The 11,356-nt window shown below is 33.4% G+C and overlaps 2 protein-coding genes across 2 annotated transcripts; both read left to right on the top strand.

Moving 5' to 3' along the window:
• Positions 1–1,324: 1,324 nt before the first annotated feature.
• On the top strand, positions 1,325–6,797 carry LOC143576800 (transcription initiation factor IIA large subunit-like). Its single transcript, XM_077060823.1, has 11 exons — positions 1,325–1,544; positions 1,646–1,825; positions 2,404–2,604; positions 3,288–3,339; positions 3,436–3,494; positions 4,253–4,372; positions 4,450–4,563; positions 5,480–5,543; positions 5,622–5,782; positions 6,261–6,344; positions 6,421–6,797. Exons 1-11 carry the CDS (start codon positions 1,422–1,424, stop codon positions 6,442–6,444), a joined length of 1,182 nt encoding a protein of 393 aa, XP_076916938.1. The 5' UTR covers positions 1,325–1,421; the 3' UTR covers positions 6,445–6,797.
• Positions 6,798–7,865: 1,068 nt separating this feature from the next.
• Positions 7,866–11,157, top strand: LOC143576807 (uncharacterized). Its single transcript, XM_077060827.1, has 2 exons — positions 7,866–8,201; positions 10,669–11,157. The coding sequence occupies exons 1-2, from the start codon at positions 7,934–7,936 to the stop codon at positions 11,151–11,153; spliced, it is 753 nt and encodes a 250-aa protein (XP_076916942.1). The 5' UTR covers positions 7,866–7,933; the 3' UTR covers positions 11,154–11,157.
• The last annotated feature ends 199 nt before the right edge of the window (positions 11,158–11,356 follow it).

The raw sequence follows: 11,356 nt of genomic DNA, 5'->3' as shown, positions 1-11,356 counted from the left end.
CCGTCCCATAATAAGTATCATGGTTTGAAAAACACAAATTTTAAGAAACTTTGAATTATTGCACTTTTTGTTTGACAAATGACTATAATGCTCCTTACATATATAAAAAGACAAAATTTAAAAAGTTTCAATGATTGTATTTGTGTAAGGGTAAACATGAAAAATAGTTATTAAAATTTAAAAGTGGACATTTGCAATGGAATGAGACAACCTAAAATGGAAATGTAGACACTTTCAAATGGACAGAGGGAGTATAAACATAAAATTTATTGTAGTTTTTTTTAATTAAATGTACATTTTTTTATTTAATAACATATTTTCTTAAGTTTTATTAAAAATGCAAAATAGGAAAAAAATAATTGAGTAATAATTGTTGGAAAGTTTTGAATGGAGTTTTGATTACACTACTTTTTGCGAAACTCTAAACAAATGATGTTAAGTCACATGGTGCAAAACGCTCTTATGTGTAGAGTTTTAACTACTTGTGATCTTATTAATTCATCGATACATCGTGTAACATATACGTCATTAGAGGTGCATAAAAACCCAAACTCGGAATCAAACCTGAAAAAAAAACACAGAATAGGTTTTATTATACTTAGCTTTTAATACCTGAACCCGTACAAGACCCTACCCGCATGGTATGGATAGGGTATGCATTCAGTACCAAAATCCGTATCTGGAACCAGATTCAGTTTGTACATGGTAATACCCGAAAACCAAACCGGTTCCAAACCCAGAACCAGGTTTATCCAATACCCGTAATCAAGTTTTTCTAATACCCGATCTATACCCTGAAATTACTCGAAAAATACCTGAAAACCACCCGAAAAATACTTGAAAAATACTCCAAAAAAGTCAAGCACCTTAAAAAACCAATCTATACTGGAAAAATACCCAAAAAAAACTCGAAAATAAGGTTTTTTCAATACCCGAAAAAAGGGTATTCAAATACCCAGTTCCATACCTGACCCGAAACTAATGCATAATATATTGTGTTTATAGGCAATACTCATATCAGAATCCGACCGGGGTATTACCAATACCCGATTTTCTAATACCTGGTTATATACCCGAAACCTGCTGCTAAAAAAAATCCGATTTGTGCACCTCTATCGTCATGGTGTAGAGTGAGAATCAGCCACTAGTTATATTGATGCCAATGTGACATGCTTAACTTACTTTTAAAGTGGGTTTGATTTAGGCAAAGATTCTTTGAATGTAAACCGGCTGACGGAGTACAAGTACAAAGACACGTAGACCCACCCACACATATAAAACACTCGATCCAAATCCAAACCTATTTATATTCATTCCCCATAATATTATTATTTCCTCTTCCCCCAATTTCCAAGCCCTAAATTAAACCTTCTTCCCCAATCTCAATTCCACCCAAATTAGGGTTTCAATCGATCCAATCAATGGCTACTTCCACCACCAGCAACGTCTATATCCAAGTCATCGAGGACGTCATCAACAAAGTCCGTGACGAATTCGTCAACAATGGCGGTCCAGGTGAAGGTGTTCTCAACGATCTACAAGGAGTAAGTGTTTTTGTTCAATTTTTGGTTTAATTTGGTAGTTTAGATCTAGGTTTTGATGTGAATTGGTAATTGTGTGGATCTGTGGTGTGGAATTTGGTTAGTTGTGGGAGCTGAAGATGATGCAAGCTGGAGCGATAGTCGGACCGATTGATAGATCGGCGGTGGCAAAGTCGATGGCGCCGGGAGCTGCGGCGGCGGCGAATACGGTTCATGATCTTAATGTGCCGTATGAAGGTCCCGAAGAGTATGAGACTCCTACTGCTGATTTGCTTTTTCCTCCTGTAAGTAATTATCTGAGGAATTGTGTAGTTGTTTACTGGTTTGATTGGTTGCTTCTGTTTTGCTACTTTGTAACAATGTTTTCACAACCGGATAGTGTCGTAACTTACTCAGTAATATGCATAAAATTTATTAATAAATGTAAGTAATTATAAATAAATAATCAATAGTTATACATATAAATTCAGTAACAATTTATAAATGATTTAGTAACACATTTGAATTATAGGATAGTTGGCAAAATCTGTTTTATACAACCCCAAGATTCTATGGTTGAATCCTGGTAAGTAGTTTTTTAAACATTAAAAGAAAAAAACATTCGAACCTCTTTTAAATTTCATTGTTTCTATCCCACATCGCTTCTCTACAAATCTCTATAAATACCAAATATAGACTCATTAAAAATTTCCGGTTCAAATAGTTAAACGATTAACCAGTTACATCCGACTGGAACAAAAATAGTTCAGTTCTTAGGAAAGCAGTTCAGTTTTCAAAACTAGACAAGTGACCATGCCGGTTTTTGGTCCGGTGAGAGTTTAAAATCATTGCTCTGGTTTATGAAGTGGGATGTTATGTGCAGACACCATTGCAGACTCCAATGATTCAAACACCTTTGCCTGGTCAAACACCATTACCAGGAACGGCTCCAACACCTTTACCAGGGACAATGGATAATTCATACAATATACCTACTGGAGGTACTCCCATTACTCCAAGTGATTATCCTTCCATTAATGAGAATGGAGCTTTGAATCAAGCTGGAAGGCCTAGCGCATACATGGTAAGTGGATATTAATTTTTTTTAACTGGTCAAGAGAATATATCTTTGGTCACAATGCTCCATCATTTATATATTTTGTTGCTACATTGGCTTTTCATTTTGGATTTTTGAAAACCAAGTTTGTTTGATTTTTTTATTATTTTTGTGATTGAAGTTGTAGACGTACAAATAGGTACGTAAAAAACTGAACGAGTACAAATGGGACATGTTCGATGTTCATGTTCGTTCATTTAACTTCAACCAACCAAAACAGCGAAGATAATCGATTAAACGGATGGGATTTTCTTGTTCTGGTTTGTTTGTTAAGAAAATGAGCATGTTTGTGTTAATTTGTTAAGAGGATATGCGAACAGTTCACGAACGAACATAATTTAACATCAATCTGTCGGGCTAAAAAATTAGTAAACCTAGACTAAATTGCAGTATATCTTAAAAAAGTAAATGAATATATAAGCATACGAACTTAAATAAACGTAAACTAATGAACATAATTAACGAGTGAATATAAATGAGTGTAAATGAACAAACATAACCGAACGTTCATGAACATAAACGAGCAAATGAGACATGCGTTCATGTTTGTTCATTTATCAAATAAACGAAACAAACGAACTTCCCTCCGACGGTTCACTGGTGTTCGGTATGGTTACAAGCCTACTTACATAATTTAATTTTCTGTACAGCAAGCACCATCTCCTTGGATGAATCAAAGGCCTCCTCTTGATGTGAATGTTGGTAAGATCTCTCTCAATGGTTATATTATCTATATATATATATGAATTTATATGTATTTATGTTATATTTTAATTTTTCTCAATTATACTATTGCAGCTTACGTGGAAGGCCGTGAAGATGTGGACAGAGGGGCAGCCAATCAACAAACAACTCAGGTTATCTCAGTGATATGTTATTTATCATCATCATTGCGAAATCATCTTTTGAGTTTAAATTTCCTTAAACGTGTTTGTTTTACAAGAAAGATCAACCAACATTTACTTAAATGCATTTACCATCGGTAAATGTGTCATTAGTTACACATTCTGTTTATTAAACTCTTAACTTTTATTTGGTAAATTCCTATATGAGGTCATAAACACAGTTACTTTTTTTCAAAGCTAAGCAATCTTGATTCAAATGTTTAAAATTAGAGGCTATTGTAAATGCCTAAATGGTGCTATCTTATTCTTAATTTTTTACCTTTTTGTGCATGTGTGTGTGTGAAATTAACATATTTTTCTATATGATTAGAAGTACATTTGTTTGTAAGCATATTTAATTCAAGTTACAAAATTTTGTTACAATTCTCTGATTTTGCTAATTGACGGCCACTAAAGAAATGTTATTTTGGTTAGCTAACCAATTTATTTTGTTTACATAAATTTGATGTTTCAACTTCAAGCCACATTTGAAACTTATTGTTGATATTGCACATTGTGAATCGGTTTTATGCCCTCTTTTGGAAGCCTGAACTAAATTGTTCACATTTGTATTAATATATATAAAACCATTTTGTTAACATGTGCAAGTATTTAATGAGGAAAACGCTAAGATTAGAATGAAATTTTCAAGTTATAACTTAAATGTTGGATGACTAACTTGATCACATCTGTAATCTTTTATTAAACTTATTGTTATTGATTATATATAGGATTTCTTTCTTTTATCTGCTGGAAAACGGAAGCGTGATGAGATGGCACCACCGTATCGTCCAGGTGGATATATTCCTCAGCAAGATGGAGCTGCTGATATTCTAACTGATAAACTCGAGGTTAAAACGACTTATTGTCGAATGGAAATATTTGTTTTTTGTATGATGAAATGTTTGACTTATGTTTGGTTTCACAGGTTGGTCAGGGAAGCAATTCTCAACTTGGTCAAGAAATTAAGTTGACTTCTTTGATTCCTCAACTGGACGGGCCGATTCCTGACCCGTATGATGATGCACTTTCTACACCAAATGTAAGAATGCATATTTTTAATGCCTCCCATCATCTATGAATGCTAGTTGCTATTTTCTGTATTTTTTTAAGATTGCAGTTGTACCGAACAAACACGAACAGAGCATGTTTGTGTCCGCTCATTTAACATTTAACCAAACAAACGACGGGACACTAATGATTAAGCGAACATGGTTTTTTTGCTTCTGTTCGTTTATGTTTGTCCGTTAATGGTATAAACGAATGAAGCATGTTTGTGCCTGTAGTTTAACTTTAACTGAATAAACGATTGAACACAAAACAATTAAACAAACATGTTTTCTTGTTTGTGCTCGTTTTTATTTGTTAAGAAAATAAACATGTCTTTGTTCGTTTGTTATGAAAATGCACATGTTCGTGTTCGTTTATGTTCATTTGTTAGCGGTATAAACATAGCTGAACATAGATGAATGATAACTGAGCTAAACCTAGTTTAAAGTAATGTGAAGAACAATTTGTTAGGCCTAAAAGCTATCTAAATGACTAAGTTGTAATGGGCAATACACTGTAAATGAATATATTAACGTACGCAAACTAACGAACTTAAACAAACGTAACTAACGAACATAAATGAACAAACATAAAAGAATTTAAGTGAACAAGCAGAAACAAACGCTAACGAACATAAATGAACGAAAGAGACATGTTTTTGTTCGTTTAACTAAATGAACGTGTGGCTTGTTTATAGGCTTACGTCCCTATACATACGTATATATATTTATACAGGTGTGTGTGTGTGTTTGTATGTATATATAAAAAATGAACTTGAAAAGCTACAATTAAAATGTTAATCATGATCACAAAGACAGTATTATTGCACCGGAATCTTTAAATTAAATTAATGTCTACAAGTGTCAGCATTCATTTCTTACTAATTAACTACCATCTTGTAACTGAAGATTTACAACTATCAAGGAGTTGTCAGTGAAGACTACAATGTAGCAAACACACCCGCTCCACCAGGTAAAAAAATATTTAAATTTAAAATATAAAATTTTAATTTGGGTGTAATTTGTACTTTTGTGTTGTTGAATTTTTCAGAGCTACAAGCACAAACTCCTGCTTTGATGAATCAAAATGATGTTTTAGATGATGATGAAGACGAGCCCTTGAATGAAAATGATGACGATGATGATCTTGATGACGTGGACCAAGGCGAGGAACTGAATACTCATCATTTGGTTCTTGCTCAGTTTGATAAGGTATATACAAAATTGAAACCAAAACCAAAAACTGGATAAGGCGGATACAAAAAACCGAGACAAATGGTTTTCAAAAACTCAAAAACTGAAATTTCGGTTTTTGGTTGGTTTTAGCCCAGAGCCGATACGAGCTGACCCATGAGCACCCCTATACTTTATATAAACGAACATGAAAATACGTTATAGCTGTGAATCATCTTGGCTTATAACTGTTTTTGTTAAATTAAATTGAATGGATAGATAATTAAATTTGATATGTTTTAATGTTTTGATAAAGTAAATATGATAATTATTATATTCGGAGGGTGGTAATTGCGAATTTTTGAATTTGGAGCTTTCACGATATTAAGATTTTCTCTCACTTGACACTTTCATTTTTTGGTATATTTGCTTGCCTTTTTACACACTATATTTTACACTTGTATATTCTTATAACTTTTTTTTTTTAAATTTAGTTTGATTTATTTTAATTGAACAGGTGACTCGAGCCAAAAGCAGGTGGAGGTGCAATCTCAAAGATGGCATTATGCATATAAACAACAAAGATGTTTTGTTCAACAAGGTTTGTCATATTTATTTCTAGTCAAACCCTGTTAACCTGCTTAACTCACCTTATTAATTGTTTTCTCCTATCTCAGGCAACCGGAGAGTTTGACTTTTGATTTGACTTGCACAATGAGAACTTTTTAAATGTGGGCGGGCCGGGCTCAGAAAAAATGTAGAGAAGTGACGGTTATGAAAAACCGAAGTTAATTAAGGTAATTGATGTTTGAGGTGAAAGGGTTGATTACCTGATGTATATTAACATGGAGAGCTTTGTGTTTGGTCCTAGTATTAATGGGCTATACCTTTTTAGTCCCTATGAAAAAACCAGATGTGTTTTCATGGGACAAGTAATTACGGTTATACCCTTTTGGATTTTGGTGAACTTCTACATTGAACTGCGTTATTATTTATATCTGTTTTAGTTGTGATGGTTGTGATTGAAATGGGTTACATTTGTAGTTGGATTATCTATTTTTTTTTAAAAAAAGTTATGTATTACCGACGCGCGCGGCTATGAGTTTGACTTATTCTTTATTATAGTTTTGTAACGAGCTAAGACGTGTCTAAAGCTGACCTAAAGCGAATCCTATATTGATTAAAGAGCTCGATTATTCAAATGGAAGTTTAAAATTTTATTTGCATGAATGTTGTGGTATGTGGGTGGTATGGCAAAGTACTAGTCGTGCAAACGAGTCAATTTGTTTGTAAACTACTTGATATCAGCTTGTTAAGAACTCGAGTCAAGCAGTGCTTGAGCTAAGCTGAAGCTTATTAATAAACGAACTATTCAAGCTTGATTAGCCTAATGCTCGTTAGTCTTCAAAAGTTTATCATTTATATGAATATGAATATTATTCAAAAAAAGTTAATTTATAACTACAAATAAATACTAATATATTATACATATAATTAGGCTAAAGAATAACTAAATAACTAACAATGATTGACGAACGAAGCCTGCTATAAAATTACTCACAAGCGGAGCTCAAATCACTCATTTATAGACAACAAATGCCTAGCCTGCAGTAAAATTACTCACAAGCCAGGCTTAAATTACCCATTTATAGAAAACAAACGCCTAAAATCGCTTGATTTCAGGTTATATCTGATATGCATGTCCACTCTTTAGCCTAGAAATAAGGTCAATTTGATATATCTTGTTCACACAAATTCCTGAAATCTAGTCTTAAAAAAATATTACTATCTGCTCCAAATTTTATGTTTAAAACCTTACATAAAAATCAAAAACAGATATTTGCTTTTGTGGATTCTTAGCAATGGGTAAACAAGAAGATACAATAAGAACGACAACCTCGAATGCCCAAAGACTCCAAAACTCGTCCGGATCAAAGTCTCAAACCTCCCCAAACGGTAGGTAACATCGAAAGCTATCCTCTACCGGATATAAAGTAAAAAAAAATGATATTATGCGTGATTTCTTTTATTTTTCGAAGTTTTTGTTTTCATACTTTGAACACCAAAGTTTTTCTTCTAAATGTTTTAAACACAATACTTTAATTTAGGAATACTTTTACCTCTTTCGCAAATGTATTTATACATTGAATATATCATGATTTTTCAACATGTCCATAAATTTAGTTGCTTATGTTCATAGGTGGTGGAGGTTCAAGTTGGTCACCTAAATCATCCTCAAAGGCGAAACAAAACCATGACCAAAACGAGCACAGGACCAACCATCACAAGAAATCCGTGCTCATGAAGGTGAAAGAAAAGGCCCGAAAGTTAAAGAAATCGATAAGTGGGAGAAAACGACGACAAGAGAATGATACGCAAAGTCCTTACATTACTCTTCCGGGGAGCGCTGGCTCGTTGGATGATGACAAAGACCGGTTCGAATACTTTGGCACCCCATGTAATAATATATTAGCACGTCTATAGGTTATATTCTACATTTTAGAGGGACGGATTTGAGCATCAGGGTGTTCATTATTTGAATCTGACTTGAATAACTTGAAAATTGATTTGAACTGATTTAGGATAACGAACTCAAATTTAAGGTTATATAATCAAACTTTCAAATACAAACTTGAATTTTCATATCTTAAACCAATTTTCATATATGATTTTTTTAGGTTTTTTTATATAACATATGTGTTTTTGGGTTATATGTAAGTTTTTTATGTTATATATTAAGATATTAGTTTAGGGATTTTTTTATAAGACTCCATTTTATTTTTATTTATAATTTGGTTTATTCAAATAAACCAAATTCGAACCGTATTTGAATAAACTTATTTGAATTGGGTTTTAGCAAACTTTACTAAAATTCAGCTTTTAAACTTTCAAAGTAGAAAACTTGATTCGGCCTTCGGGTAACCCTAAACGCGATTCGATGAACACCTCGTTTACTTATAAATATTTTATTTTGAGGTTTGTTTAATTCAAATGGGCTTAAGGCGGTCAGAAAAGTATTTTTTTTAAGGGAAAATTCCAAAAATAGCCCTTTTTAGAGAGAGAAAATATAAAATAGCCCTAAATTTCAATATATTCTCAAAATAGCCCATTTAATTTGGACTGAGTAGACGAGATCTGAAAAAATCCTCCGGCCAATAAAATTCTGACAAGTGTCAAAATCCGACGAGATTTATAAAAATATTGGGGGACCAGTCCATATTTCCTATTAAAAGTTCTTGAAATTAAACAGTCTTTTCCGACGGTTTTATAATGTTTCCTAACGGGTCCCCACAACTTCCAAAAACATGGGAAAATGTGCCTTCAAATTCAGTCTTTCAAGACGCATTTAGGGTGAATTTGTACCGAGAAGATCATAAATTTATAAATATTGAGGGATCCCTCCATATTTTTGAACTAAAATATATATTCCAAAGTTGTCTTGCCAGACGGGTCATATAAGTTTTTTATCTGGACCCTCCATATTTTAACCTCATGGAAAAATGTGCCATTAAACTTTGTCTTTCAAGACACTTACTTGAAAAATTTGAACGGAGGGGATCATATTTTTGAATATATTGAGGTACCCGTCCATATTTTTCAGAAAATCTTAATATTAAAAAGTTGTCTTGCCAGACGGGTTATATAAGTTTCTTATCTGGACGCTCCATATGTTAAACTCATGGAAAAATGTGCCACTAAACTTTGTCTTTCAAGACATTTACTTGAAAATTTTGAACGAAGAGGATCATATTTTTGAAAATATTGAGGTACCCGACCATATCTTCACGAAATCTTTATATTAAAAGTTGTCTTGCCAAACAGGTTTATTAAGTTTCTTATCTCAACCCTATATTTTTGAACACATGGAAAAATGTGCATAAAAAATTTGTCTTTCAAGACACGAATCTTTAAAATTTGTACGAAGGAGACGTGTATTTAGTATATTCTTACTTGTCCGTCCATATTTACATATTATCTATCTTCATCAATCCTCATTCATTCACATAATTTCATCAAATTTCAACTCTTGAATAAATCAAATCATGAAGTCTAAGAGGGGTGATCAAGTGGAGGTTATGGATATGGGTCCCGGATTCGTTAGATCCTATTATGACGGCAACATAATTTCGACGTTCGGAAATGAGTACATTGTTCAGTTCCGCACGCTGCTGGAAAATGATGAGTCCGGTCCTCTCTAAAAAGGACGTTCGGTATAGAGTGGTATGAGAGGATGGTTTAAGGTGGTATGAAGTGGAAGATGATGAAGATAAGTCATGTATATTCTTTGGAAGATCATGTCGGAAAAGACGCAATCTCATACTATATTGTCGGTTAAGACGGAATATAAATAAATTTTTAAGGTCTAGACTAAATTTAAACACATAAGAAATAAACTACAATCTCGTCTTCTCGGTACAAATTCACCCTAAATACGTCTTGAAAGACTGAATTTGAAGGCACATTTTCCCATGTTTTTGGAAGTTGTGGGGACCCGTTAGGAAACATTATAAAAACGTCGGAAAAGACTGTTTAATTTCAAGAACTTTTAATAGGAAATATGGACTGGTCCCCCAATATTTTTATAAATCTCGTCGGATTTTGACACTTGTCAGAATTTTATTGGCTGGAGGATTTTTTCAGATCTCGTCTACTCATTCCAAATTAAATGGGCTATTTTGGGAATATCTTGAAATTTAGGGCTATTTTATATTTTCTATCTCTAAAAAGGACTATTTTGAGAATTTTTCCTATTTTTAATGCATAAAACCTGTATTACTTCGAAGATTATTATTATTATTATTAGTTATTTATTAAAGACAATAATGAAAAAAATTAAGTGTTTACGGGCCAACCTAACACGGTCCGGCCCGACCCATTTTAACCCGGTAATTGACTTATAACTTTTTTTTGGTGTGTATTTTCAGTATATGAACCTCTGGTTACCCCCAAGAGGCCCGATATAAACGATGATTCGAAACAATCGGGCCGCAGTATTTCGACCCGAGAAGAAACAGAAACCACAAAGCCCGATGCTAAAAAGCCCGAAAATGGTGTTGAAGAAAATGACAACATAAGTAGCATGCAGGATAAAGGTGTATCTATGAAGGAATACATTATGAATAAGTTTGAGCCAGGAGAAGACGAACGTGCTCTTTCGCAAGCGATTACACAAACGATAAGTCCTAAATGTGAAAAAGTGAAAGAGGTCGTGAACTCGCTTTTAGGAAATGAAGAAGCTCCCGAGTCAATATGTAAAAGTTCAAATGTGGCACTTGATACGCCTTCGGGTTTGTTAAGGCAAGCTAACGATCAAAAGTTGACTAATGACCCGAATCTAAGCAATACCCTTGAACCGAATATTGGTTCATCTTCGCGTACTTCTTCGAATTTGAAACCAAATTCGGGTTAGAGAGTTAAGAGTTCAAGCCCAAGTGTCAGTGAGCCCCGAGATCGAGCTTCTACGGGTTGTCAAAATGAGTATATGTTATCAACATGTGAAATGGGTTGGGTTGGGTTGGGTTGGGTTGGAACAATTTTGTCAAGATAATAGATTTTGATAAAATTTGTTATGGGAAATTGAGTTTGTGTATGTAAGAAAGTTTAACATCTAGA

Source organism: Bidens hawaiensis, unplaced genomic scaffold (genome assembly GCF_021521415.1).
Source record: "Bidens hawaiensis isolate Kalapana, Puna unplaced genomic scaffold, B.hawaiensis_p1.1 tig00028303_1, whole genome shotgun sequence".
Taxonomy (NCBI): Eukaryota; Viridiplantae; Streptophyta; class Magnoliopsida; order Asterales; family Asteraceae; genus Bidens; species Bidens hawaiensis.
This window is presented reverse-complemented; position numbering and strand designations above follow the sequence as displayed.

What these genes read in the sequence shown, in the direction of transcription:
- LOC143576800 (XM_077060823.1), top strand. Translation starts at nt 1,422, where the DNA reads ATGGCTACTTCCACCACCAGCAACGTCTATATCCAAGTCATCGAGGAC. An exon ending in TCCTCTTGATGTGAATGTTG is followed by an intron (nt 3,340 to 3,435) that starts GTAAGATCTCTC and finishes ATACTATTGCAG; the next exon opens with CTTACGTGGAAGGCCGTGAA. An exon ending in ATGCACTTTCTACACCAAAT is followed by an intron (nt 4,564 to 5,479) that starts GTAAGAATGCAT and finishes TTGTAACTGAAG; the next exon opens with ATTTACAACTATCAAGGAGT.
- LOC143576807 (XM_077060827.1), top strand. Translation starts at nt 7,934, where the DNA reads ATGTTCATAGGTGGTGGAGGTTCAAGTTGGTCACCTAAATCATCCTCA. An exon ending in CGAATACTTTGGCACCCCAT is followed by an intron (nt 8,202 to 10,668) that starts GTAATAATATAT and finishes GTGTATTTTCAG; the next exon opens with TATATGAACCTCTGGTTACC.